The following is a 24,771-nucleotide window of genomic DNA, read 5'->3' as shown; positions in this document are numbered from 1 at the left end:
TGGTTTAAACCTAAGAGGAGTGACAGCACCACATCTGCTCTGCAAAGCACCATTTACACTTTGCTTGTTACCTGTAAAGCTGTTAGGTATCAGACAACAGCACTGCTTAAGTCGATGTGGGCAGCTCTTACAGCTCTGCCACCTCGTGCATCGTGTCAGCTCAACTGTTCCTGCAGCTGCACAGCAGAGCAGCCTTGGGGAACAAAAAGGCTGAGTGGAAAAGTAGAAAGAAAGAGAAATAAGACTATTAGAATAGCCCTGGCACTAGGACAAACTCCGTGGTTTAAGCTGCATTGATGTGATTTAACATTGTTCTCTCCTTCCAGCATAAATTATAACTATACCCGTCCTAAGCTCATCTGTGGCGTTTTGTGGACAACTCAGGATCACTGTCCTCAGTCATTACACTCGGGGGAAAAAAATCAAGAATACTACAGCACCAGTATCATCAGGGCAAAAAGTAGTGAAATCATAGAATGGTGGGGGTTGGAAGGGACCTCAGGAGATGACACATTGAGTACAAGCCCCCTGTCAAAGCAGGATCACCTAGAGCAGGTCACACAGGAAGGCATCCATAATTGTTTCATGACAAAGCACAACATAAACATGCCATATTTTTAAGAGAAAATATTAATTTAGGATGTTTCTATTTTGAGCTTGTCATTTTTGGCTGAGCAAAGGAAGCTCAGCTAGAAGGTGGCAAGTCTGTAGGCTCTGTCCTATAATCTGTACTTTGACCTTTAGGTGTTAAAAGCACCTAATGCTAACTAAGTTAGCAACTAGAAAATGGAAAGTTTGTCATCAGTGAATCTGCACAAGCAAAAAGAAGGCAGAAACTGTTTGCCTGGATACACATAATCATAGAATGGGTTGGTAGGCACCTTAATGATTATCTAGTTCCAAGCTTCCTGCTATGGGCAGGGACACCTCCTACTAGAACAGGTTGCTCTAGGCCCCATCCAACCTGGCTTTGAACAATTCCAGGGTTGGAGCCTCCATCACTTCTCTGGGCAACCTGTTCCAGTGCCTCAGCACCCTCACAGTGAAGAATTTCCTCTTAATGTCTAATCTAAATCAAGCTTCTTCCAGTTTGAAGCCATTATCCCTTCTCCTGCCACTACACATGACAGGACCTTCCTTCAAATGCTATAAGGTCCCCTTGGAGCCTTTTCTTCTCCAAGCTGAACAACCCCAACTTTCTCAGCTTGTCTTCACAGAGGAGATTTTCCAGGTAGTCATCTTCATGGGCTCCTCTGGACCTGCTCTAACGGTTCCATGTCCTTGTGTTGGGAGCTACAGAGCTGGGCACACTACTCCAGGTAAGGTCTCAGGAGAGCAGTGTTTCTATGTTACACCACTTTATGAATATAACATGATAGCTACTGAAGGTATCTCTGCATTAAGGAACTACCAACATTCCTAATTTACAAAATAGTGCAAGAAGAGTCCCTTGAAAGTCACCATATGTGCCCAACATCAGAAGGGTAATGAGAACAGTAAAATAAACCCACTGCTCTAGGTGAACCTGCTCTGGCAGGGTGGGTTGGACTAGATGATCTCCAAAGGTCCCTTCCCTTCCAACCCCTACCATCTTGCAATTCTGTGACTTCCCTGGTCTCAATCCAATGTTGTCATTAAAATGCTTATTTTCTCTCCATATTGTCTTTTTTTTTTTCTTTTAATCTCCAGAAAATTGGCATCACTGCTTTTTGTGACAGTTGTATTTGGAGATTGAAATGTCACTGGTACTCAATGTGGCTTCATTACAAACTGCCTTCCCAGTTCAAAAGAATATGAGCTCAAAGACAACTTAGAAGAAGCATCTTGATGTTTTTCAGTATTTACAAATAAGCACCAAACACAACTGAGCTTTGAACTTAATTTTCAGCAAACATTAATAAACTAAGCCTCACAATACAGAAGTCACCAATTAAAGGAAGACACGATATTGATGTTTCATCATTTATTTCCTTCACTCTCCCCTGAATCAACCCCCTGCTGAATGTATCTTCAGGGCTGTAATAGCCTGCTTCCTGGCTACTACGGAGCCCTCACTTCCAGCAGTGATCAGAACACTAGAGATAATCGAGGGTCATGTGAAATGTATTGATTTGGTTTGTAAGACTGTTTCTAAAACATTTCCAATGTGTGAAGATTGTACCGTGTGAAGCAGCAAATCCTGAACCTTTCTGTGTTTAATTGAACAAGCTCTTCCAATTTCCAGAGGCACTCTCCCTGATAGGAAGGTTCATGAGCAAAAGTCTCACAGTGAGGAAATCAAATCTGTAATTCAGAATAAACACCCAAGCTCCCAGATGATGCAAAGACAATTAAAACTGTTAGTGCTGAATAATCTCATCCAGGAGTCACAGACTCACAGAATGATAGGAGTTAGAAGTGACCTCTGGAGATCATTTAGTCCAATGCCCCTGTCAGAGCAGGATCACTGAGAGCAGGTTGCACAGAATGGTGTTCAGGAGGGTTTGGAATGAGTCTTTCAACATAGAAACTCTGCACTGTGATGCCCTGGAGCATCACTCTGGTGAGGAAAGGCTGAGGGACCTGAGGCTGTATAGTCTGGAGAAGAGCAGCCTGAGAGGGGATCTTCTCAATGCTGATCAATAGCTAAAGGGTGGGGTTCAAGAAGATTTGGGCCAGATTCTTCTCAGTGGTGCCCAGTTGTAAGACAATGAGTAACAGGCACAAAGTAGAACAAGGAAGTTCCACTTAATGATAAGGAAAAACTTCTTTGCTGTGAGGGTGCTGGAGCTCTGGATCAGGCTTTCCAGAGAAGTTGTAGTCTCCTTCTCTGGAACGATTACAAACCCCTCCGGATATTGTGATCCTGCGTGACCCTGCTTTAGTAGTGCAGGGCTCGGACTAGATTATCTCCAGAGGTCCCTCCCAACCCCCACCATTCCATGGTTCTGTGACACACAAGATCCATAATTTGGCTTCATTGCAGACACAGGAGTTTGGAAGTGACACTGAAAAGACTGGGGAAAACTTTACACTTGCTTTGCTTTACACAGACACCACCAAAACGAACAGTTGATCCCCAAAGAGGACCTGGATTCACCAGCAGCCTGGCTGGCTGAATACTATGCTTTGGCCAAGAAAGCAGCAGCAAGCAGCTTCATGTTTTCTACAAGACAGCAGTGGAGCAGGAAGGGAATGGCAAAAGTTCCAATCTTGGGAAAAGCAGTACTGCACAGCCATGAAGTCTGTTATGTACCACAAGGACTCAAAATCCACAGAAGAGAAAGTAAAAACATCTATTTTAGGTCAAATTTGCCCTATCTGCTTACTTTGTTCCTAAATGAATAATCAAGATGTTACTTGGCTCTACACACCACAGGGGAATAAAATGTCACCACCACAGCTGCCAAATCTCCTGCTACCAGCCCTTCAAATTAAGAGAAAAAAACCCCACAATCCAAATGTAGAATTTGATTAAAGTTCAAATCTTTGCCCAAAGCCCAGCTCTTCCTGTAACATTTCATTCTTTTCTTCTTGTGTAAACTTCTCATTATAACAGAGACATCTTCATAATATAATAATTCTGGTTGTAATGTAACTGCGGGTAACATAACTCCTCCATTAGAAAAGGCAGCATGCTCTAGTAATGTTGTTTTAATGTGATTTGTGTACTGCAGGAACTGAGTGAACCTGGTCATTTAGGATTTGATCAATGTGAATTAGTGTCTTAAAGAGATGAACCATTTGATAAATTCAGAATTTGATCAATGTGAATCAAGACCTGGCTGAGATAAAACATTTATCATGAGCATTTGGAATATGGGTCTAATCCAGGCAGTGCTGGAGAAGGCAATAAACAGCCATCAAGGACTGCAGACAAAGTACAGAAGATCTGCCAGTCCTCTGATACAAGTCTATGTGGGATATTTAATTTTACCCCTCTTAATGAGGTGAATTATCCTGATGAAACACAGATGATGTAATTTCAGGGTCTAAATGAAGGAACAAAAAGGAAAATCCAGGAAATATTGAAGTAACTATCTACTTCTCCTTGTTCTTGGAAGAGATGGAGCTTAAAAAGTTGAAGCAATTCAAGTTACCTCAATAAAACCTAGTAACTAATTGTAGATATACTTAAAATACAGTGAGACTATTTTGTAATAGTACCACAGTTAAGTCGATTAATCTTGCACATAGAACCTGAAATCACACTGACACACAGCATATTGATTTATGTATTAACAAAATTTAGCAGTTCAACCTTATTTAAGTCTTTTTTTTTTCAGCCAATTACACAAGCTCATTGCTTGAAACCCTGTCCTCAATCCTCACATGCAATTAAACTGAACATGAGAAGTGGCTGGTGACACCAAAAGAGTCTTTGGGTTTCACTATATCATTCATAATTTATCCATCAAGTTCTATACAAAAGGCAGTGACAAAATAACATCTGCTGAATTTACACCTTCAATAAAAAAGACATGGCATTTAAAATGATTTCGGATAAGGAAAGCTTTTAAATTATAAAGGAGTATTGATATTTCATGTACATGATCAAATCCATCACAATTTATGAGCATACTTCAGGTACCTTTTTCTTTTTGGTTTCTTAAGGCAATGGACCCAAACTGGATCCACTGATCAGAAACTCCAGAGCATTATTCAGGCTTGAAGTGCAAAGGAAGCACAGCAGGGGAGGGTTGTAACTAGATGATCTTTAGCGTTCTTGCCAACCCAAACCATTCTATGATTCTATGATGCATTACAATGAAGATCAGTCAAAGATATAAATTCTATTTAAACCATTAGTCTCTAAAAAATGAGAGACTCCTCAAGTGTTGGGAGTCTCTGCTTCCCTCTCAAAGAAATACTTTTTGGATTATGCAGACAGAGGAAAATAAAATGGGTTGAGTTCGAAGGGACCGTAAAGATCATCTAGTTCTAACCCCTCTGCCATCAGCAGGGGGAAACCTCCTACTAAATGAGGTTGCTCAAGGCCTCATCCATCCTGGTCCTAAGCACTTCCAGGGATGAGGCACCCACAACATCTCTGAGCAACCTGTTCCAGTGTCTCACCACCCTCATAGTAAAGAACTCCTTCCTAATGTCCAATCTAAATATACCCTGCTCCAGTTTACAACCATTTCCCCTTGTCCTATCACTACAAGCCCTCATAAGAAGTCCTTCTCTTCAGGTACTGGAAGGCCAATATAAAGACTTCCCTTCAAAATGTTATTGTTAAAGTTCTTAGACATTGCCTCTTGCTAAGTACTGGCCCTCTCTATATCTACCAGCTCCATTTGTGCAAAAAAGGAACCCAAAACCATTTGATTTACTTTGGAAATATTTATGTATCAGGAGGAAAAAAACGAAATCTAAAGCCATTTTCTACCTCTAGTCACAATAATCACCTAGAGGTATCAACTTATGCTTCAAATCACAATCAAAGTTTCCTTTGGAATAATCAAAGGTACTAATTAGATTTCAAAACCTTCAAATATGCCACTAACAGAGGAAGGAGAGATACCCCCTTGATGGAATTTTATGACTGATGATAAAAAAACCCAATGAAAAACACTATTTCAGGCTTCCCAAACGTCATGGAAAACACTCCATATTATCATAGAATCAACAAGGTTGGAAAAGACCTCAGAGATCATCAAGTCCAACCTATGCTTAAACCAGACCTTGAGTCAATGGTCACTTTGCCCCTCTTGTTCAAGGGACAGATAAATTCAGTCCTCACCATACTCTGCACCACTGACCAATACAAAGACTTCACACAGACGCTAGAGAATATTTAAGAATTCGTATTAAAAGATAAAATAATTCTTATCTCACAGTTAAGAACTTTATTTATCAGCAGCTCAAAAAGGCCTTTTCTCTTCTTGCTCATTAAAAAACAAAGCCTAGAAGAGAATCCCTCCACAGAACCAAAACCCATCACAGAATAATTAATTTTCTCCAGCATTTCTTGGTTACTGCTGAGACAAAAAGGTTGTAAAAAGTTCTGTCTGTATCCTTACTAAAATGATAAATTAAACCTTCTACCTAATGGATGAACCTACAGCAAGGGAAGAGTCCAAGGCTAAGGGTCAGAGCCACTTTGATCCATCAATTACTATATCTTCATTTAACCATCCTCAGGACTAATAAAAATTATTTCAATTGACCTTCACTGTTCAGGGCAAAGTGAAGTTGATAATTTAAATCCTTTCACGTCACACAAGCAGAGGATGAAGGCTATTGTAATGTAAAGCTGGAGCTACATTTTTGGTCCTCCAGTAGAGAAAAAATGTTAAGGAATGTATTTTTAGACTATTTCATGAATCTTATCAAATATAAATTAATTAGTATATTACTAACTGTGCATCTAGTTTCCATGCAGCTTATGGTTATGCTTCCAAATCCTTCTAAATTCTCTCGTTTCTATAATCAGCACAGAGTGATAAGATCTGGGGGGAGGGGGGAAGGGGAATTGTTGTGCATTTTAACATGGGTAAGAACTCACCTAGCTGCCAGGCTCAAGAATAAGAGTGGAAAAGACTTACTTGAACCGAGATGACACTTCATCAGCAGCGTTTTTGTATTCCTCTGTGGTAACTTTGTAGAACTGGGCACTCTGAAAAGTTGAAAAAAATATACAGATTTTATACAACATCATTTATATGCATGCTAATAGTGTAGAATCATACAATAGTTTGTGTTGGAAGGGACCTGTAAAGGTCATTTAGTCCAACCACCTCACAGTGAGCAGGAACATCTTCAAGTGGATCAGGTTGCTCAGAGCCCCATCCAATCTGACCTGGAATGTTTCCAGGGATTGGGTGTTTCATCACCCTCATAGTGTTAATGGTGTTAAGAGAATGTGGCTGAGGGAACTGGGATTGTTTAGTCTGGAGAAGAGAAGGCTGAGGGAAGACCTCATTCCTCTCTATGGCTACCTGAAAGGAGGTTGGAGTGAGGTAGGCCTTGGTCTCTTCTCCCAAGTATCAGGTGATAGAACAAGAGGAAATGGCCTCAGATTGTGCCAGAAGAGGTTTACGTTTGATATTAGGAAAAAAAATCTTTCCTGAAAGAGTGGCCAGGCATTGGAACAGGCTGCCCAGGGACATGGTGGAGACACCATCCCTGGAGATGTTCAAGAATGGCCATGGTGGTAAGTTGATGGTTGGCCTCACTGATTTTAAGATGTCTTTTCCAACTGAAACAATTCTATGATTTTAATATGGATACTTAAGTTGCTCCAAAATCCCCCAAACCTTAACCCTCAAATCAAATGTTCTACAAAGTTTCCGAGACTTTTTGGGGTGTTTTTTTAACTGTGTCCCCTTGGTTCTGGAAGGTTATGCAAAAGAGATGGCTCTCGGGGATGAAACTGTAAAGAGACAAAGGGCATTTAGCATTAGCTGCTGCTGGAACCTTTGAAGCTTCTCCATTAGGGAAAAAAATCAAAATATTGAATCCTTCTCTGTACATCCCTGTTTGTGTTATTTACACATCAATCCCCATCTATTTTGCAGGTGATACTCAACTCAAAATACAACACTGCACAATGAATTAACTATGACTGGATTTCTTTTGCTCTTTGCCTTGATAATGGCTCTAATAGAGAGTTGTTTTAATATTCCAAACTTCCTGGTTGCTTCAATCACAGAATCTCAGCATGGTGGGGGAGTTCAAAGGGACCTCTGAGATCATCTAGTCCAACCTATCTGCTAAAGCAGGGTCACTCAGAGCATTCACAGAACCACAGAACTGTTGAGGTTGAAAGAGACCTTTGAGATCATCAAGGCTGATCAGGATCATGTCCTTCTCTGGAATGTTTCCAGAGAAGGAGACTCCTCAACCTCTCTGGTTAGCCTGCTCCTGGGCTTCAGCACCCTCAGAGAAAAAGTTTTCCCTCATGTTCAAATGGAACTTCCTATGTTCCAGTTTGTGCCCAAATCACTTGCTAATTTTAATTTTAAAACCAGGCAGCTTCCCAACATATTTTCCTCTCCCCTAAACCCAGGAATGACTTTTGCTCAGTTCCACCAAATCGTTAATTGCCAAAATGCAGGCGAGATAAGACTGAATCATCAAGCAACAGAACTTTTCTATAGTTGGTAAAGTTTCTCAGCGGGATGTAGGAGTTCAAAGACAAATCACTATAATGTTGTGATGCTTCATGTCTAGATAATATACAGGTGGTATTTTTCAAGAGGATTTTATAGCCTTAGCACAGTTGGACATAAGATGCAATAACCAAGGCACCTGGCTTCACAGTTGGAAGAATAAAGAAAAGTTAAAGTAGTTCAAAAGTTCCCTAAAACCATTTTTCTCTGAATAGCAGGGAAAACAGGTTGTGGAGATATATAAAGGTTTTGTTGGCATTTGCAAGAACTATTCTGTAGCGTCAAAGCTCTTGAACCATCCAGCATAACAGGGAGTCCCATTAACATGGCAACAAAACTCTTCCACTCACACACTGCATGATGACACAAAACCCATTCGGAATCCTTACTTTAACAACCTACCTGCTTTTACCAGGGTTTAGTTATTCATGCTATAGCACTACTTCACATCTTGGAAACATCAAATGTACTTGGATGGTACAATGCAGCCCATGGAAAGCATCATTCCATGGAAAGCATCCTTCCATTGAAAGTGTCATTACAATTCCATTCTGGGTAAATGCTTTTATTTATTTAAGATACTGAGTTATGAAAAGGCAATATGCCTAAAACAGAATCACAGAATCATTTTAGTTGGAAAAGGCCTTTAAGATCATCAAGTACAACTATTACCTAACTCTGTCGAGTTTGGTGTTAAACCATGTCCCTCAGCACCACATCTCTGTGTCTTTTAAACACCTCCAGGTATAGGGATTCTACCATCTCCATGTTTGAGAATCCTTCCAGTGAAGAAGTTTCTTTGCACATCCAACCTAAACCTCCCCTAGTGCAACTTGAGGCCATTTCCACTCATCCTATCACTTTCAACTGCTAATTTATTAGGGGAAAATAAATTCTAAGCTCCTGTGAACTGGAAAGATCACTTTTGTAAAAGCTGAAGATGACAGAGTCTTCATGATCACTGGGTTAGTAAAGATATCCTGGGCAACATTAAGGAAAAGAGGAAAAGGCCTCAAGTTGTGGCAGGGGAGGTTCTGGTTGGATATTAGTCTAAAATTCTTCACAGAAAGGGTTGTCAAGATCTGGAACAGGCTGCCCAGAGATGTGGTGGAGTCACCACCCTTGGAAGTATTTAAAAGACACGTGGATGTGATACTTAGGGACATGGTTTAGTGATAGTGACTTAGCAGTAGTGGCAGGATTTCAAGCTCTAGGAGAGAGGCTGGACTTCACCTCAAAGGTCTCTTCCAACCTCAACAGTTCTGTAATTCCACAATTTATCTGTACCAAATGATGTTATGAGGAATGCAGGTATGATAGCCCATTGCAGCAAAAACACTTGATGGAAATGCCAAAATAGGCAGAGCTATTAACAAAAATAGAAAAAACCCCACATTTTTCCTTCCCATTTGAGTATCTTCTGGGCTTCTTCATTGTGAATTATAATCTTAAAATGTACAGAAATCACTAAAAATACGCCAAACAAACAGCTCCAGACCCAGGAAAAATTGTATTGCAAGTCTCATATTTTACCACAAATTATAACAAATTGTGCAACATCCACTGCAGTCAAAGGTCAGGCACAGATCACAGAGAGCATGGTGGTCTACTGCACTCCTGCTTCTGAGATTCAGATCTAATCATTCCTTTGTCCTAGAATCAAGGTTTCCACACATGTGACTTGAGGGTCATTTATTTTTTCATAAATCATTGTTGGCCGGTAAGAAAACGAAAATGAAATCCTCCTCACACCAGTGACCCCCTTGCATTTAGCAATCTCAGCTGCCCAATGACAGCCACATCCAGGTTGCTTGGCCATAGATGAAATCAATAGGTATGCGATTAGACAGCAGAGTGACTGCAGTGGGAGCGCGGACAGGTCACCGCTGGAGATGATGAATAGCTCTCTATCACCCGACTGTCCCCGACCACACTAACATTTACTATAATCTTATTTGGGCTGCCATTTATCTTTCTTTTGTGTGATCAATAAAGATGAACACAACAGTTGTAAGGATCGATTGCAATTTTTTATCATTTTCAAGCATGAAGGAGCATTTCTGACACAAAAACAATACTCTGAGTGGACTTGTTTCTACTTTTTAATTGTGGTTCAAGTGATAACTGAGCTGCTAGATATGCCAAGAACTTTTAATCCCACTATCAAGAAACCATTTGTTATCTCAGATAAAGTGTACTGTGTTTCTTGGATGGGATCTTCCCTTGAAATTCACTCGGGTTCTCCTTTTGAGATACACTCTCTATAATCCTGAGATGGAGTTTCAGTTTAGAAGTCCTCCCTAATCCCCAAGACAAGAATGCAGTGGTCATTTCTCCAAACACAGGGTAAAAATGATGCTGTAGCATAGCCCTGTTAACATAAATAATTTCCTCAGTCTCTAGAAGAAAGTCTGTAACTGGGAGCTGAGGGTTGAGCCAGCCTGGGGTGGCAAACCTTTGGCAGGGCTTGTTGAGACAGGACAAGTGGTGATGGCTTGAAACTAAAAGAGGAACATTTAGACTAGAAAGAAGGAAGAAACATTTTACCTTGAGGGTGGTGAAACACTGGCCCAGGCTGCTCAGAGAGGTGGCAGATGACCCATCCCTGGAACAATTCCAGGTCAGGTTTTTGGGAGGCTCTGAGCAACCTGCTCTGACTGAAGATGGTCCTGCTCACTGCAACAGAAGCTGGTTGAAGATGTCTCTGCTGACACAGGGGGGTTGGACTAGATGATCACTAAAGGCCCCTTCTAACTTTCTGTGATTCTAGATAAATACATGGATGAATTTATGTTGCATATACAGTCCCCATGTTCAACACAAAGGGGAAGAAAAAGGCTACGGTCTCATTCTCAGGTAAGCAGCAGTGGCAGATCATCAGAAAACAGCTCTGCTACAGGCCTATGGAGCTTCCCCAGTTTCAGCAGATACTCCAAATACAGCTATTTTCTCCTCAAAAAGTGTGCACAAATGTGGCAGACAGAGGGAACGGAACAGAAACGCAACACCACCTTGCCATTCTGCATCAAGCACCACGGACATGAACATACAAAGCTCAGCTATGTCCATTACATTCCAGATAGCTCCACCCTCTATATAATATCCTTAAGATTCCTTTAAGACACTAAAATGGCAGCAAATACCACGGTCAAGTTCCCTTGTCTCTGGTTTAGGTCTCGGGCACATGCATTATAAAATGGTCTTCACTTCCATAGTTGCACAACATCTTCCTCTCTTTCAAGTCTTCTGTGTTGCTGTCTAACAAAAAGATATTTTTCTGTAGATCTTTACAGACCTTTGTATTGCAGAAAGCATGAAAGTGTAGGAAGTGCATTACGAAAGACCTTACAAAATTCCAGGAAGGAACAGAAGTGTCAGGGCTGTGGCAATTAAACATCATCCCAGATTATGCAGAAGATGCTATTTCTGTACTTATTATGGAGTTCTTGCATGACATGGGCATGTTTCTTGACTTCAATACCAAAATAAAGCAGCAAATTTCGTTCTTGATGACTAAGTCAAGTATCTAGTCTAAACTGATCCCTGAGGTGTGCTCCAGAACCAGAGAGGTTGCTGGCCAGCAGATCCAACTTACCTCACAGAGTATTCAGAATGACATGAATTACTCTGTTGCTGCCAACTCAGTGGGGCCCTGAATAATAAAATCAAAATAGGTGATTGACTTCAAAGTAGCTAAAGCTGGAGGAAAGCAGCCCACTTCTGTATATGCTCCTTGGCTGCCATCTCCCTGACTGAAGAAACATTGCCCAAAGGGACCAGACCAAATACTCATCCGGTTCAGGATGCTGATCCATCCTCCACTGCATACAATGATTACAACCTAGTCCCAAACTGCCACAACTGCCAGCAAGGATGAACCCAGTTGTGCCAGATTTGAACAGCTCAACAGTCATAACCTAAAAGTGAAAGCTCAATTTTCCAACATACAAAATGCCAGCAACAGCTAAAGGTTCCAAGACGTCACGCCTTACCTACCTCTTGCTGAGCACAAAAGGTTCTTGTGATCATTAGCCACAAAGCATTCTCCATGCTTAAAGAACATTAGCCTTAATTACCTTGCAAAGGAATCCACAGAATCATAGAATGCTATGGGTTGGAAGGGAACTTTAAAGGTCATCAGGTTGATCAGGGCCCCAAACAACTGACCTGGAATGGTTCCAGGGATGGATCATCTACCACCTCTCTGGGAAACCTAGGACAATGCTTCACCATCCTCAATGTAAAATAGTTCTTCTTTCTCTCTTGGCTAAATCTCCCTCTTTCAGTTTCAAGCCCCTTGTCTTGTCACAACAAACCCTTCTAAAAAATCTGTCCCCAGCTTTCTTAGAAGCCCCCTTTAAGTACTGAAAGGTCACAATAAGGCTGTGGAGCCCTCTCCAGCCTGAATGACCCCACTCTCAGCCTGTCCTCATGTAATTTTTGTGGTCTCATCTGGACCCACTCCAGCAGCTGTAGAACGAGGAATTAGGCAATTTATTTTCATTTCTTTGGTATTACAGGAATGGCAACTCAAAAAGGACTGTAAGAGACTAGTAATATTTCAAAGTTTCAATGCAGTGAAATAGATCATGAATGCCATGCACACTGTGTATGTAGGGTCACACGAGGTAACTCCAGCAGCTATAGGAGCAGGTATGGCTCCTCCCTGGAGATATTTGAAGTGAGGCTTGATGGGGCTCTGGGTAGTCTGATGTAGATGAGGATGTCCCTGCTCACTGCAGGGGGGTTGGATTAGATGACCTTTAGAGGTCCCTTCCAACCTGTGTGATTCTATGATACTATGATATGTTAGAGGTCCATATCACTTGAAGAAAACCACTGCTTTTCATGCTGGCATTTTGCAGTTTCCAAGCATTTGAGTTTAGCATTTAGTTTTTCTTTCAGCAGAAAAAGCTTTAAAAAAAAAAATGTGATGAAGAGAAAAAGGGAATCCACCAAATGCTAGAAATGCTATGACACTGAGCTTGCAGCTCCTGGAAAATGACTCTGCTTAAGATTTTCAACACAGTCTTCTTCTACCTGAACTAGTAAATCAGCAAGTAGGATTGACTTATGTTGGTCATGATTCCTTAGATATTCTGATGTTCTCACTGGCTATTAGTCTCTCAACTATGTTCCCTCAGATCAGAGGGTTTATTTTTCCATCAGTCTACTCTTAACTGCATTTCCATCCTTGTATTACCAAAAGCAGACTCTCCTGCTAACCACCCCCTGCCTGCTCACAGCTTCTCCAACTTTCTTTGCCTAGTCTCTTCTTTTCCAGGCTGTGCTGCTCATGGTCTCAACTTGTCTCCAATCTCTCTCAGGCTCATGGCACAGGCACAGCACAGTGTACTTGGGCTGTTCTTTTGGCTGACTGGGCTTTGGACTGGCCAATGTGTATTTTGACAGTCCAAGTGAGAAAGTTCTCAGCTTCATCAGTACAGAGAGCAGAAAAATAAGCTGTAGGAAACACTATTTTTGACTGCTGACCCACCAGGATCTGTATCACAGAAGGTTTTTGATAAGATAAGCAAAATCTGAGTCAGAAGAAGGAATCCACGGTTTTAATCTGTGTGAAAAACTCTTTTCAGAGGAACAGACGAGTGTGGCCAGCAGGTCAAGGGAGGGTCTCCTCCCCATACACTCTGCCCTAGTGAGGCTGCATCTGGAGAACTGGATCCAGTTCTGGGCTCACCAGTTCAAGAGATATAGGGAACTATTGGAGAGAGTCCAACACAGGCTAAATATGATGAGGGGCCTGGAGCATCTCTGTGAGGAGGAAAGGCTGAGAGACCTGGGGCTGTTCAGCCAGGGAAGAAGCAGCTTGAGAGGGGATCTTCTCAATACTGATCAATAGTTAAAGGGCAGGGGGCAAGAGGATGGGGCCAGACTCTTTTCAGTGGTGCCCAGTCACGGGATATGGGGCAATGGGCACAAAAACTAGAATCCAGGGGGTTCCAGCTGAACATGAGGAAAAATTTCTTTCTTGTGAGGGTGCTGGAGCACTGCAATGGTCTGCCCAGAGATGTTGTGGAGTTTCCTCTGGAGAGATTCAAAACCCACTGGGACATTGTGATGCTGGGCAACCTTCTCTGGGTGACCCAGGGAGGTTAGGGTGAATGATCTCTAGAGGTCACTTTCAACCCCAACCATTCTGTGATTCTGCAAATCTCAATTGTGCTCCTGAACTGGAGCAAGACAAGCTTACACATGTTCTCCCAGGAATGACAAAATCCAGAACCCAGAAAGCATCCAAACTCTGCCAAATTTTAGCCTCTTTACAGAAAATTCCTAAAATACAGTTTCTAAATTTTATATTCAATTTTTTTTTAAAATGGCAAATACAAATATTTGTAATTATTAATAAATATTTTATTTTATATGTAACACTGTGTTAGTTACCACACAGACAGTAAGCCATCCAGAGGAGTTTTGTTGTCAAACCTGCAAAAACTCAGTGTTTTATCAAGTGACTAATTTCACATGTGAGTTGAATCTAATTGACCTGAATAGGATCACCACACAGTAAGTTACTTACTTGAGTGTCTATGGCCCAAAGATACCACATAGGTTGTACCCAAATTGAGCGACAAGAAGTATTTTTCAAAAAGAAAAATGAAGATTAATTGTTCTTGAGGAAGAAAGGTCTTTAAAGATCTACCTTCAAAGAAGGCAACAAAGAGAAGCATACACTGGCACTGCAGATAGGACTTGAATTTTAATTTAAAGAAGGAAGTGTTAAAGAAAAGAGGACTTGAATTTAAATTTTGAACCTATTTAATTTCCCTGTTAAATACAGGGAGCTATAATAAGTATAAATAAATCTATAATTCAGGTACATAAAAATGATATCTGAACATTCTCAAAACAATTTTCATTATGTTTGCCCCTGTAATAATCTTCCCTGAACAAAAGCAAGAGCAGAAGGTTCTTAAAGAACATATTCAGGAGGAATAGGAAAAGAATTATTTAGCTAGACAGCTCTGATTTCAAAGGTCTATGTAAGAAAATAAATCTCTCCAGAACCTCAAGAAGGTCAGATGTTTTGTCTGCATGTGGGACCTCAAAGTAGAAAGTGCATTTTTACTCTCTGCTGAAAACCTTCAGATTTTTAGCCAGAGAAAGTTCTGAAAGATCTTGTGTCATCCAAGCTAGTAAAAGGTTATCAAAAGAAGCAGGAGAACTCGAGAGCCTTCATTTAATTTCACTAAGGATACATCACCTACAATGCACTACTTCATTACAAATCTGCTGAAGCTGGTTTTGCTGCAGACATAGCACGACTTCTTTTTAGCATTGACATTTATCTTTTAAGCCCCAAATTCAATATGAGAGTAACATTCATGCAGCCTACTTAAGCTTTTTTAATTTAATTTAATTTGTTACATAGTTAACAGTTTATCTGACAAAGAAAAAAAGACATCTGACTTCCATACAAAAGAGACAAACCTGGCCTTTGCTTCAAGCTAGTGCTGTGAAAGACAAAACTGAGCACAGCTTGACTTCAGAGCAGCTCAGCACCTGCTCCACCCAGCAAAGGAATGAAGAGCTTGGGCTGTTTGGCACCTTTGAGAATCAGGCGAGAATTTTTTTAATTTAAAGACCTTTTTTTTCCCTTGTCATCCTTCCCCATGGAAGGACTCAAAGCATCAGCAGGCAAAGATGATCATGTTCCCAGAATGGCAAATTGGAAAGTTTTCATTACCTCTATTTAATCTTTCCCTGCTGAAGTTAAGTTTTCTTTTATTCCTTAATTGAACTTCCGGCCATTTTCTCTCAGTATCTTTTACAAACCTATTTGCAGATAATAAGAAGCATTTTGATTTATTCATTCTGTTGACACACAGCCTTAAAAGAGACAATTTCCAAAGCCAGAAGGAAGGAAGAACTCTTAAGCCTATAGAGTTGTTTCACAGTTTTGAATTTAGTCTCAAGATTAGAGTGTCCCCATTTTGTTCTGGTAGGAACAAAGTCTGGCACAGCCACTGCTGTCCAGAGACCCATCACAGCACTGCTGCAAAGGAAACTCAAGCAGGAATGTGTTCTGAGTACAAGGGGGACCACAAAAAGTGCTTCATCATTAGACCATGCCCCTTGATGTTGAGGGTTAGGGCTGGGCTGGCCACTAAACAGGTGACAGAGGCTCTCTATGAATGCCTCTGCCTTCCCAAAGGGAAGGGAGCAAGGGAGAGAGACTGATGACTTGGGGAAGAAACTAACCCAGTTTTAGTAAAAATCATAACAATAAAATTAAATAGACACAAATAGTTACAAACCAGTATGGAATCCAATCCCTCTAATGACAGTGATGTCAATATCACCACTGAGGCACAGGGGAATCCCAGACTGGACTTGGTGACACATTGGAACCACATTCAGGAGCTGGATTCAGGAACACACAGATGGGGATTGAAGGCTGAATAGTCATCCTTGGACACTGGCCATTGCAGAAGAGGCCTGACACTGATGATCCCTCAGCTTTATCCTGAAGACGATGTCCATGGCATGGAATTCCTTCTTGGGCAGTCTAGGGGCACCTGTCCTGTCTGCTCCTCCTCACAGGTGCCACCTCTGACTTACTGCATCCCAACATGGGGCACATGCATCCCAAGATGTAGCAGTGCCCTTGGTATGCAGAAGAGCAAGTCTAAGCAAGAGCCTCTCTGCAGCCCAGCCCTTGGCAGTGGCTCTGCTGCTCAGTGTTGTCACTGCTAGAAGCAGTCACTGTCTGTGCAAACATGACCTGAACTTCAGCAAGTGAAGCTCCTGAGCTGAGAAGTCAAATCACTGACCAGAATTAGTTCTGCTCTACTTCAAACCAGGACACATGGTTATGCAAACTCTGAAGTAAACCATGTGGATTATAAAGAGATAAAAGCAAGATTACCACTGCTAAAACATTCAGTCATGCTCAGTCTGTGAAATGAGCAAAAAGAGGAGTTGGGGAAGAGAAAGTAATAAAAAGAGAGCAAGACTACATAGTGCATGCATCTTGGTTGCAAACGATACTAACTCATGGCTTTATAAATATATGACCATTTTTATGACATCTTTATTTGAATTAAAAACCTGTATTTGTCTCCAAATTGATTTGAAGGAGCTACAGAAAAATCAAGCTTACAATGTCACACAGATTCTCAAATATCTCTGCATCTTTATTGTACCCCAAATGCTATTAAAATGATATATGAATGAAGTAATTTCTTCTGAAATGTCAGGCAGTGGCTTGAATCTTTAGAGAAGTTCTTTTTAATACAAGTTATGATGTTTTTTATTGGGTCCAGCTGCACCATTCAGGCAATTGTTGCACTTTTTGAATCCAGAGATCACAGAATCATAGAATTGTTTCGATTGGAATGGACCTCTAAGATCAAGTCCAGCCACTGACCTAACAACCACCATGGCCCAAAGTGCCATGTCCACATGTTCCTCGAACACCTCCAGGGATGGCCCTTGGAGCAAAGACCCAAACCTGAACCCAGTACTGACGGTGTGGCCTCACCAGTGCCGAGTAGAGGGGCATGATCACTTCCATACTCCTGCTGGCCACTCTATTCCTGGTGCAGACCAGGATGCTGGTGGCCTTCTTGGCCACCTGAGCACACTGCTGGCTCATCACTCATCTTGGGCTAAGCCTACAGAGAACATCTAAATGGTAAGGAAGACAAAGCTAAATTTTGGTAGAAAATACCTTGAGCTAGGTATTTCCTGTGCTGGCTCAAACTCAAGTACAATTTCCTCTCTTCTGCTCTTTACTCTCAAGCCTTTATGAAACCTCATCTCCTCATTAGGTCCTGGAAGAAACTGGCTCTGGACCAGAGCGTCCCCTTGATATGACTTGACCATTAGGGACTGAAGGGAGGACTTTGGACACCTGTGCCACCACAAAAAGATAAAAGAGCAAGCAGGTATCCAAAACAGTAAAGAAGCCAGAGAAAGAGACAGTGCTGTGAGGAACTCAAAGGGAACAAAGGAGAAACACGTGTTGCATTGTACCAAATGTTCTGTGAGAAGACAATTCACTTCCAACATCACTTGTTTGATTTCATGACATGTGTTTGTTGAGGGGTTCAAGGTGTAGCAAGTGAGGAAAAGAATTTAACTCAAATATCAGCAGAAAATGGGGAAAAGAGGTTTGTGTTTTTTTTTTTTTACCTTTTCTATTGCATTTCCAATTCTGTTTTCCAGGCACCACTAATACCATTACCTGCAACTTACAATGCCTCTAAAGTTTCTCCCAAGATCTGCTTCACTTCTCTTTGCTGCCCTAGTAGAACATTGATCTCTAATTTGTTAACACTCAGAGCTGCCAAAGAAAATGAAAACCTTTGTGGAAAGGACAAATCTATTCAAAGTTCTTACAGCTATTCAGCCAAGCATCCAATCTGCATGTAATTGTAATTGAGTCTTTAATACAAATGTTCTCAGTCTCGGGATGCATGTGGAAATGCACAACCATATTTACATCTCCTACTGATGACAAGATGCCTCATCACAATGATTCCTATTTACAACTTTCCTTTTCAGTCTCACTCCTTTCACTGTTATAAATCACATTCTCCCTAGGGTACCAATGGGAATTAGTTCTCCATGTCCTAAAGCACTTTTCCCCTGAAAATGGCATTTGAAGATGTCAAGTTGCCAAGTGCTGTCTTAGAGGCATTTAGGAATGAGTATTGCTGCTGCTGCCGGGTGTGATGGCCAAGAAAGTTTGCTGATGATGAAAGGAGTGGCTGACACTCCCTCAGGCTCTCCTGCCCTTCACTGTGACCTGGACAGGCTGGAGAGTTAGGCAGAGGTGAACTACCTGAAGTTCAACAAGGGCAAGTGTAGGGTCCTACACCTGAGGAGGAATAACCTTGTGCTCCGGTACAGGTGATGGGTTGGCCTACTGGAAAGCAGCTCTATGGAAAAGGAACTGGGAGTGCTGGTGGACAACAAACTCACTACAAGCCAGTGACAGGCCCTCATGCCCAAGGTGGTCAGTTGTCTCCTGGGGTGCATTAAGAAGAGTGTGGCCAGCATGCTGAAGGAGGTTCTCCTTCCCTTCTACTCTGACCTATTGTGATCACATCTGTAGCACTGAGCCCAGCTCTGGGCTCTCCAGTTCTAGAGAGACAAGGAACTACTGGAAAGAGCCCAGCAAAGGGCTACAGAGATGCTGATGGAACTGGAGCACCTGTCTGAGAAGGTTTGTTACTGATGTGCTGTCGGAGAGCAAGAAACAATGGTTGTAAATGTCCTTCTTGTAGTGAAGAACATGTAACATTTATAACAGAACGTATTAAATTTACTCCCCCAAAGGGTTGTGAAACTCTGGAAAAGGCTGCTCAGGGAAGTGGTGGAGCCCCCATCTCTGGAGGGATTTAAAAGCCATGTAGATGTGGTGCTGAGAGATGTGGTTAGTGGTGACCTGGCAGTATCAGGTTAATAGTTGGACTTGATGATCTTAAAGTTGTTTTCCAACCTAAACAATTCTATGATTCTATCAGTCAGATCAATAGAGGTTCCAAACAGATACAAGGAAGAAGATTTCTCTCCAAGGACGATTACACAGAGGCACATGGATACAAAGTGGTTGTGGCATCTTCAGCCTTGGAGGTTCTCAAAGATGTGACTGGACAAAGCACAGAACAACCTCATCCGTCCTCACTGTTGATCCTGCTTTGAGCAGGAGGTTGGACCTCCCAAGGCCTTTTCTCCTCCAAGTAATTTTATGAATATGTGTGCTGACAGTTAGTGATATATCTGCTATCAGCATGAGAATCTATTTTGGCTCGTCGATGTGCAATCTGCTCTGCAGCTGTATGTGAAATTCATCTTGTGGCAGGAGCCCAATATAAAGAATCACGGATTAGCTACATCTTCTTTCAAATAAATGGAAAGTAGCTGGCTTTAGCTTTGTTTATTAGATCTACCACCATCACTGCTCAGTCAGATTGGCTGCCTAAGGGCATAATGAGCACAAGATTACCATTTTTTGAAAAGCACAGTGCTGCCACAAATAACACTTAGGCGCCAATCCTCCAGAGATCAAGAATAAAGTTCTTGAAAGAAATTCTAAAATATTCTGTCTCTCTCAATACCACAGTCCTGGCAACAGCATCGTCTCAGAGGCTTCTTCCTATCTCTCTATCACAGCTATAAAAACTTTTGTCTTTGTTTTTCTGGACTGATATCAGGTTGTGGCAACTTCCCTCAGGTAGCTGTCTCAGCACAGTGAGACAGACTCACAGAATGGTGAACGTTGGATTGGATCTCCTGAGATCATATATTCCAACCCCCCTGCTAAAGCAGGGCCACCCAGGATCACAATGTCCAGGTGGGTTTGGAAGCTCTCAACAGAAGGAGACTCCACAATTTCTTTGGGCAGCCTACTCAAGGGCTCCATCACCCTCACAGTTTCTCGTAGTGTTCATGTGGAACTTCCTGTGTTCCCGTTTGGGTCCATTGCCCCTTGTCCTATTATCAGGCACCACTGAAAAGAGTCTGGCCACATCCTCTTGTCCCCCATCCTTCAGATATCGATAAACATTGGGAAGATTCCCTCTTGTCTTTTCTTCTCCAGGCTGAACAGCCTGAGGTCTCTCAGTCTTTTCTCTTCACAAAGATGCTCCAGGCCCCTCAGCATCTTTGTAGCCTCCACTAGACTCTCTCCAGTAGTTCCCTGTCTGTCTTGAACTGGGGAGCCCAGAACTGGCTGCAATACTCTGGATATGGTCTCACTAGAGCAGAGTACAGGGGTAGGATACTACACTGTGTATGAAGAACAAGCATGATCAATCCTACCAAATTCCACATATTGTGGAATTATGAGCTGCAGTCTCCACATAGAACAAGCTTAGTATTTAGGACCATTTTAACATTTGCATTTGGCCAGACCAACAGTCTTTTAGGGATACTGATGGCACAAATAGTCTTAGTGTTGGTATCTGGCTGTTTAAATCACTGCCAGGTGAGAAGATTTTGATGATGTTAGGATCAGTGGGTGAGTAAAGAGGTGAATATGGAGAGACTGTCCTTTCCATGGGCAAAGTTCGTGATTCATGTCAAACCACCTATATGACAGCAAGGCAAGAAATATTTCAGATGCAAAGTATCAACTGATCGATTGATGATGCTGTACAACAAAACACAAAATGGAAGAAATCTACGTATCAGTAATAGGTTTTGGTGAATCCCTTCAATATGTGAAGGGGACCTACAGGAAGGCTTAGGAGGGACTGTTTAGAAGGTCTTGTAGTGATAGGATGAGGGGCAATGGTTTGAAACTGGAGCAGGGTAGATTTAGGTTGGACATTAGGAGAATGTTCTTCACAGTGAGAGTGGTGGATTACTGGAACAGGTTGTGTAGGGATATGATTGAGACCCCATTCCTGGAGACATTCAAGGTCAAACTTGACGGGGCCCTGAGCAACTTGACATAGTTGGAGGTAACCCTGCTCACTGAAGAGGGGTTGGAAAAGATGACCTTCGAGGGTCCCTTCCAACCTGATGCATTCTGCAATTCTGAAGTGACTAAAGTACTTCAAGGATGGTCTTTTGCAGCCTCTTTGAACACAATATGAGAGCAGCGAGGAAACATCAGGACTGGCACAACAAGAACGCTAAGGATATGAAAAACTGCTTGGTGAAAAACATTGTATCTATTTGTTTGGATGACTGATAAGCACCTGAATCCAAGAAAACTACAGTTTACACTCAGTCTAGGTTGAGAACTATGCTCATATTTAGTGAAGCAAGAAACAAAATGAGCTCTGTGCATGTTTAAATCAACCTAATGTGAGGATTTTTCAACGCTCTTACAACAGCATATCCCAGCAGACCCATTCCATTTGGAAACAGCCTTCTGAAAGCAGTGCAGCCAAAACTAAGGCAGGTGGCCTTCTCACTCAACAACCTGCTACAGAAAAAAAAATCCCGGACTGCTAAAAAAGAAACGGATTAAATGTCTCAGCATGCCCCAGTGTAATCATTAGCACCAAATACATTGCTGTGGAAGTTAAAAACGTAGCGCTCTCAAGTAATGAGGCAGCATGCCACCAAATTCCTACAGCTGGATGAGAGGCTAGGCCAAAATAATTCAAATGCAGACCTCTGAAAACATTCATAATTTATGTTTTGTGACCTCTAGAGATGATTCCTGCTATTTACTGGGCTTCTTTTTCCAGGTTCTGTTCATTCCCACTATTCATTTCAATTATCCCTCCCACAGGGCTGGAACCGTTGTGCCTTTCAACCATCCAGCAGGTATTTACTGTATGTTCTGTCCTACATAGGTATGTTCTGTCCTACATAGGTATGTTCTGTCCTACATAGGTATGTTCTTCCACTGCTGTCTTGAGTTTTCCTTCCATTTTAACCGACCACTTGCACTGAACACCTATATTTCTCCAGATATCCACAGACAATCACAGACACCTCCTCCTCATTAATCTGAATGCATCCCTGGATGTATTTAAAAGCCACCTAAACATGGTACTCAACAATATGGTATAGTAGTGATGCTGGTAGAGTTAGGTAATGGTTGGACTTGATGATCTTAGAGGTCTTTTCCAACCATGGTGATTCTGTGCAGTTCTTTGCGTGTAATTTTTAGCTGCCTCTTGAGAAGTCTCCCTGTGTCACACACAATAGTCCTCCCATGCTATATCCTCATCTTAGGAAACAGCCTTACTGAAAGGCCACAAGAAGGTCTCCCTGCATCCTTCTCTTCTCCAGGCTGAAAAACCCCAATTCTCTCAGGCTGTCCTCACAGCAGAGGGGTTCATGACCTCTGGTAACTTTTATGATCCAGTTTCCACTTCAAGCTAAGTTAGAGAAAATACATCAGTGCCACACCAACTGACCAAGGAGGACACAAAGACAATGTAATTTAGAACAACTTCTCTGATGCAAATACTCTTGCATATACACTTGCTTCAAGCCAACAGAACAGAAAAATAACACAGAATGACTGAGAGAAGAGTTAACCCATAGCAGTTCTTTCCAAAATACCTGAAACCCAAACACAATCCTTTAGAATTCTGCTTCATTCCTTACAGCAAGACATCTAAGTAGACAAATTATCCCTCTATATTGATTAACAGAGTTACCTAATAAATATGTGAAAGCACTTGCAAGGTTTGATTTTTACTTTTTTATTCTACATAACATGTTGTATCTGCCACTTTACTCTGCTCTGGGAAGACCTCACCTGGAATACTGTGTCCAGCTCTGAAGCCCTCAACACAGGAAGGACATGGATCTGATGGATTGGGTCCAGAGGAGGGCCATGAAAATGATCTGGGGGTTGGAACACCTTTCCTATGAGGACAGGCTGAGGGAGCTGGGGTTGTTCAGCCTGGAGAAGAGAAGGCCCTAGAGAGACTTCATAGAGGCCTTCCAGTACCTAAAGAGAGATTACACCTAAAGAGAGATTACAAGAAGGCTGGAAAGGGACTGTTTAGAAAGGCCTGTAGTGATAGAATAAGGGGGTGTGATTTTAAATTAGAGAGGAGCAGATTTAGATTGTATGCTAGGAATAAGTTCTTTACCGTGAGGGTGGTGGAACACTGGAACAGGTTGCCCAGGGAGGTAGTTGAAGCCCCATCCCTGGAGATATTCAAGGTCAGGTTCAACTAGGCTTCGAGCAACCTGATCTAGGTGAGGATGTCCCTGCTCACTGCAGGGGATTTGGACTCAATGACTTTTGGAGGTCCCTTCCAACACAAAACATTCTCTGATTATATGATAATGCTAACTTATAGGATAATTTAGGAGGCATCTTCAGACATCACCTATTCCTAGCCCTTGTCTCAAATCAGGTCTAACTAGAGTGAGTTGCTTAGGACCTTATCCAGCTGAGTCTTCAACAACTCCATGGATGATTCCTCCTTTGTATTTAATTTGAGTCCTGTGGATCATGTCACTAGGAACTGTACTTAGGGTACCTGCACACAAACTATTTACTCCATCTCTACACACTATTTCTTAAAGCCTGGACAAGAAGGGAAGTAGTAGGGAAAATAGTGCCAGTAAACTCAGAGCCCCGTGAGTGTCGTGTGTTGGAAAAGTTGCTTTAATTACATCAACTAGTCAAATGAAAAGACATTGCATGTCTCCTCAAATACTGTCAATAAATCTTTGCTCTGTTAACCCCTGGTAAAACTCCCACTCCAAAAATATTCCACCCCTTGTATGGCACAAACACACAGAACATTTTATGCTTGAGCTTCCAATACAAATGCTCAGAATTTTTAGTTTTATATGAAGTCTTTCCAATTTGACAAGTATCTGAAATCATCTCTTGTCAGCTTATGGCAATAATTCAAAGAAAAAAATGAATTAATTGAAGTTTTCTGAATTTACAATGGTCATTTTCTGCTTTTGAGAAAGCATTTAAATAAAACAATTAACCTTTATATTTCCTAACAGAAGCAAATCCAAACTCCACTGCTACTCAATCATTCAACACTACAATATTTTGTTTTGCTCAGTCAAAAGCCTACTGCTCTGCCATGAGAGATCCTCAAGCGTTCAGCATTCTGCACGTGATTTTAAACATATAATTAAAGAAAGTTTCAAAAATTCAGTGACAGGAGGAGCAGTAAATGCTGAAGAAGGAAGGAAGATCATGAAAGCTGTTTGAAATGTGCAACGAATAGATTATGGTCTGTATTCATTTCAAGGG

General features: G+C 41.7%; 1 protein-coding gene across 2 annotated transcripts in view; it reads right to left on the bottom strand.

The window, feature by feature from the left end:
- The window catches only part of CHCHD3 (coiled-coil-helix-coiled-coil-helix domain containing 3), a 188,871-nt gene that overhangs the window by 30,673 nt on the left and 133,427 nt on the right, over positions 1-24,771 (bottom strand). For both annotated transcript variants that reach the window (XM_054399541.1, XM_054399542.1), the window contains exon 6: positions 6,531-6,601. In XM_054399541.1, coding sequence (XP_054255516.1) covers positions 6,531-6,601 — 71 coding nt within the window. The remainder of the gene's footprint in view (positions 1-6,530; positions 6,602-24,771) is intronic.

The sequence above is a fragment of the Indicator indicator genome, chromosome 3, assembly GCF_027791375.1.
Source record: "Indicator indicator isolate 239-I01 chromosome 3, UM_Iind_1.1, whole genome shotgun sequence".
Lineage (NCBI taxonomy): Eukaryota > Metazoa > Chordata > Aves > Piciformes > Indicatoridae > Indicator > Indicator indicator.
The sequence above is the reverse complement of the archived record's forward strand: the minus strand, read 5'-3'. Positions and strand labels throughout refer to the sequence as shown.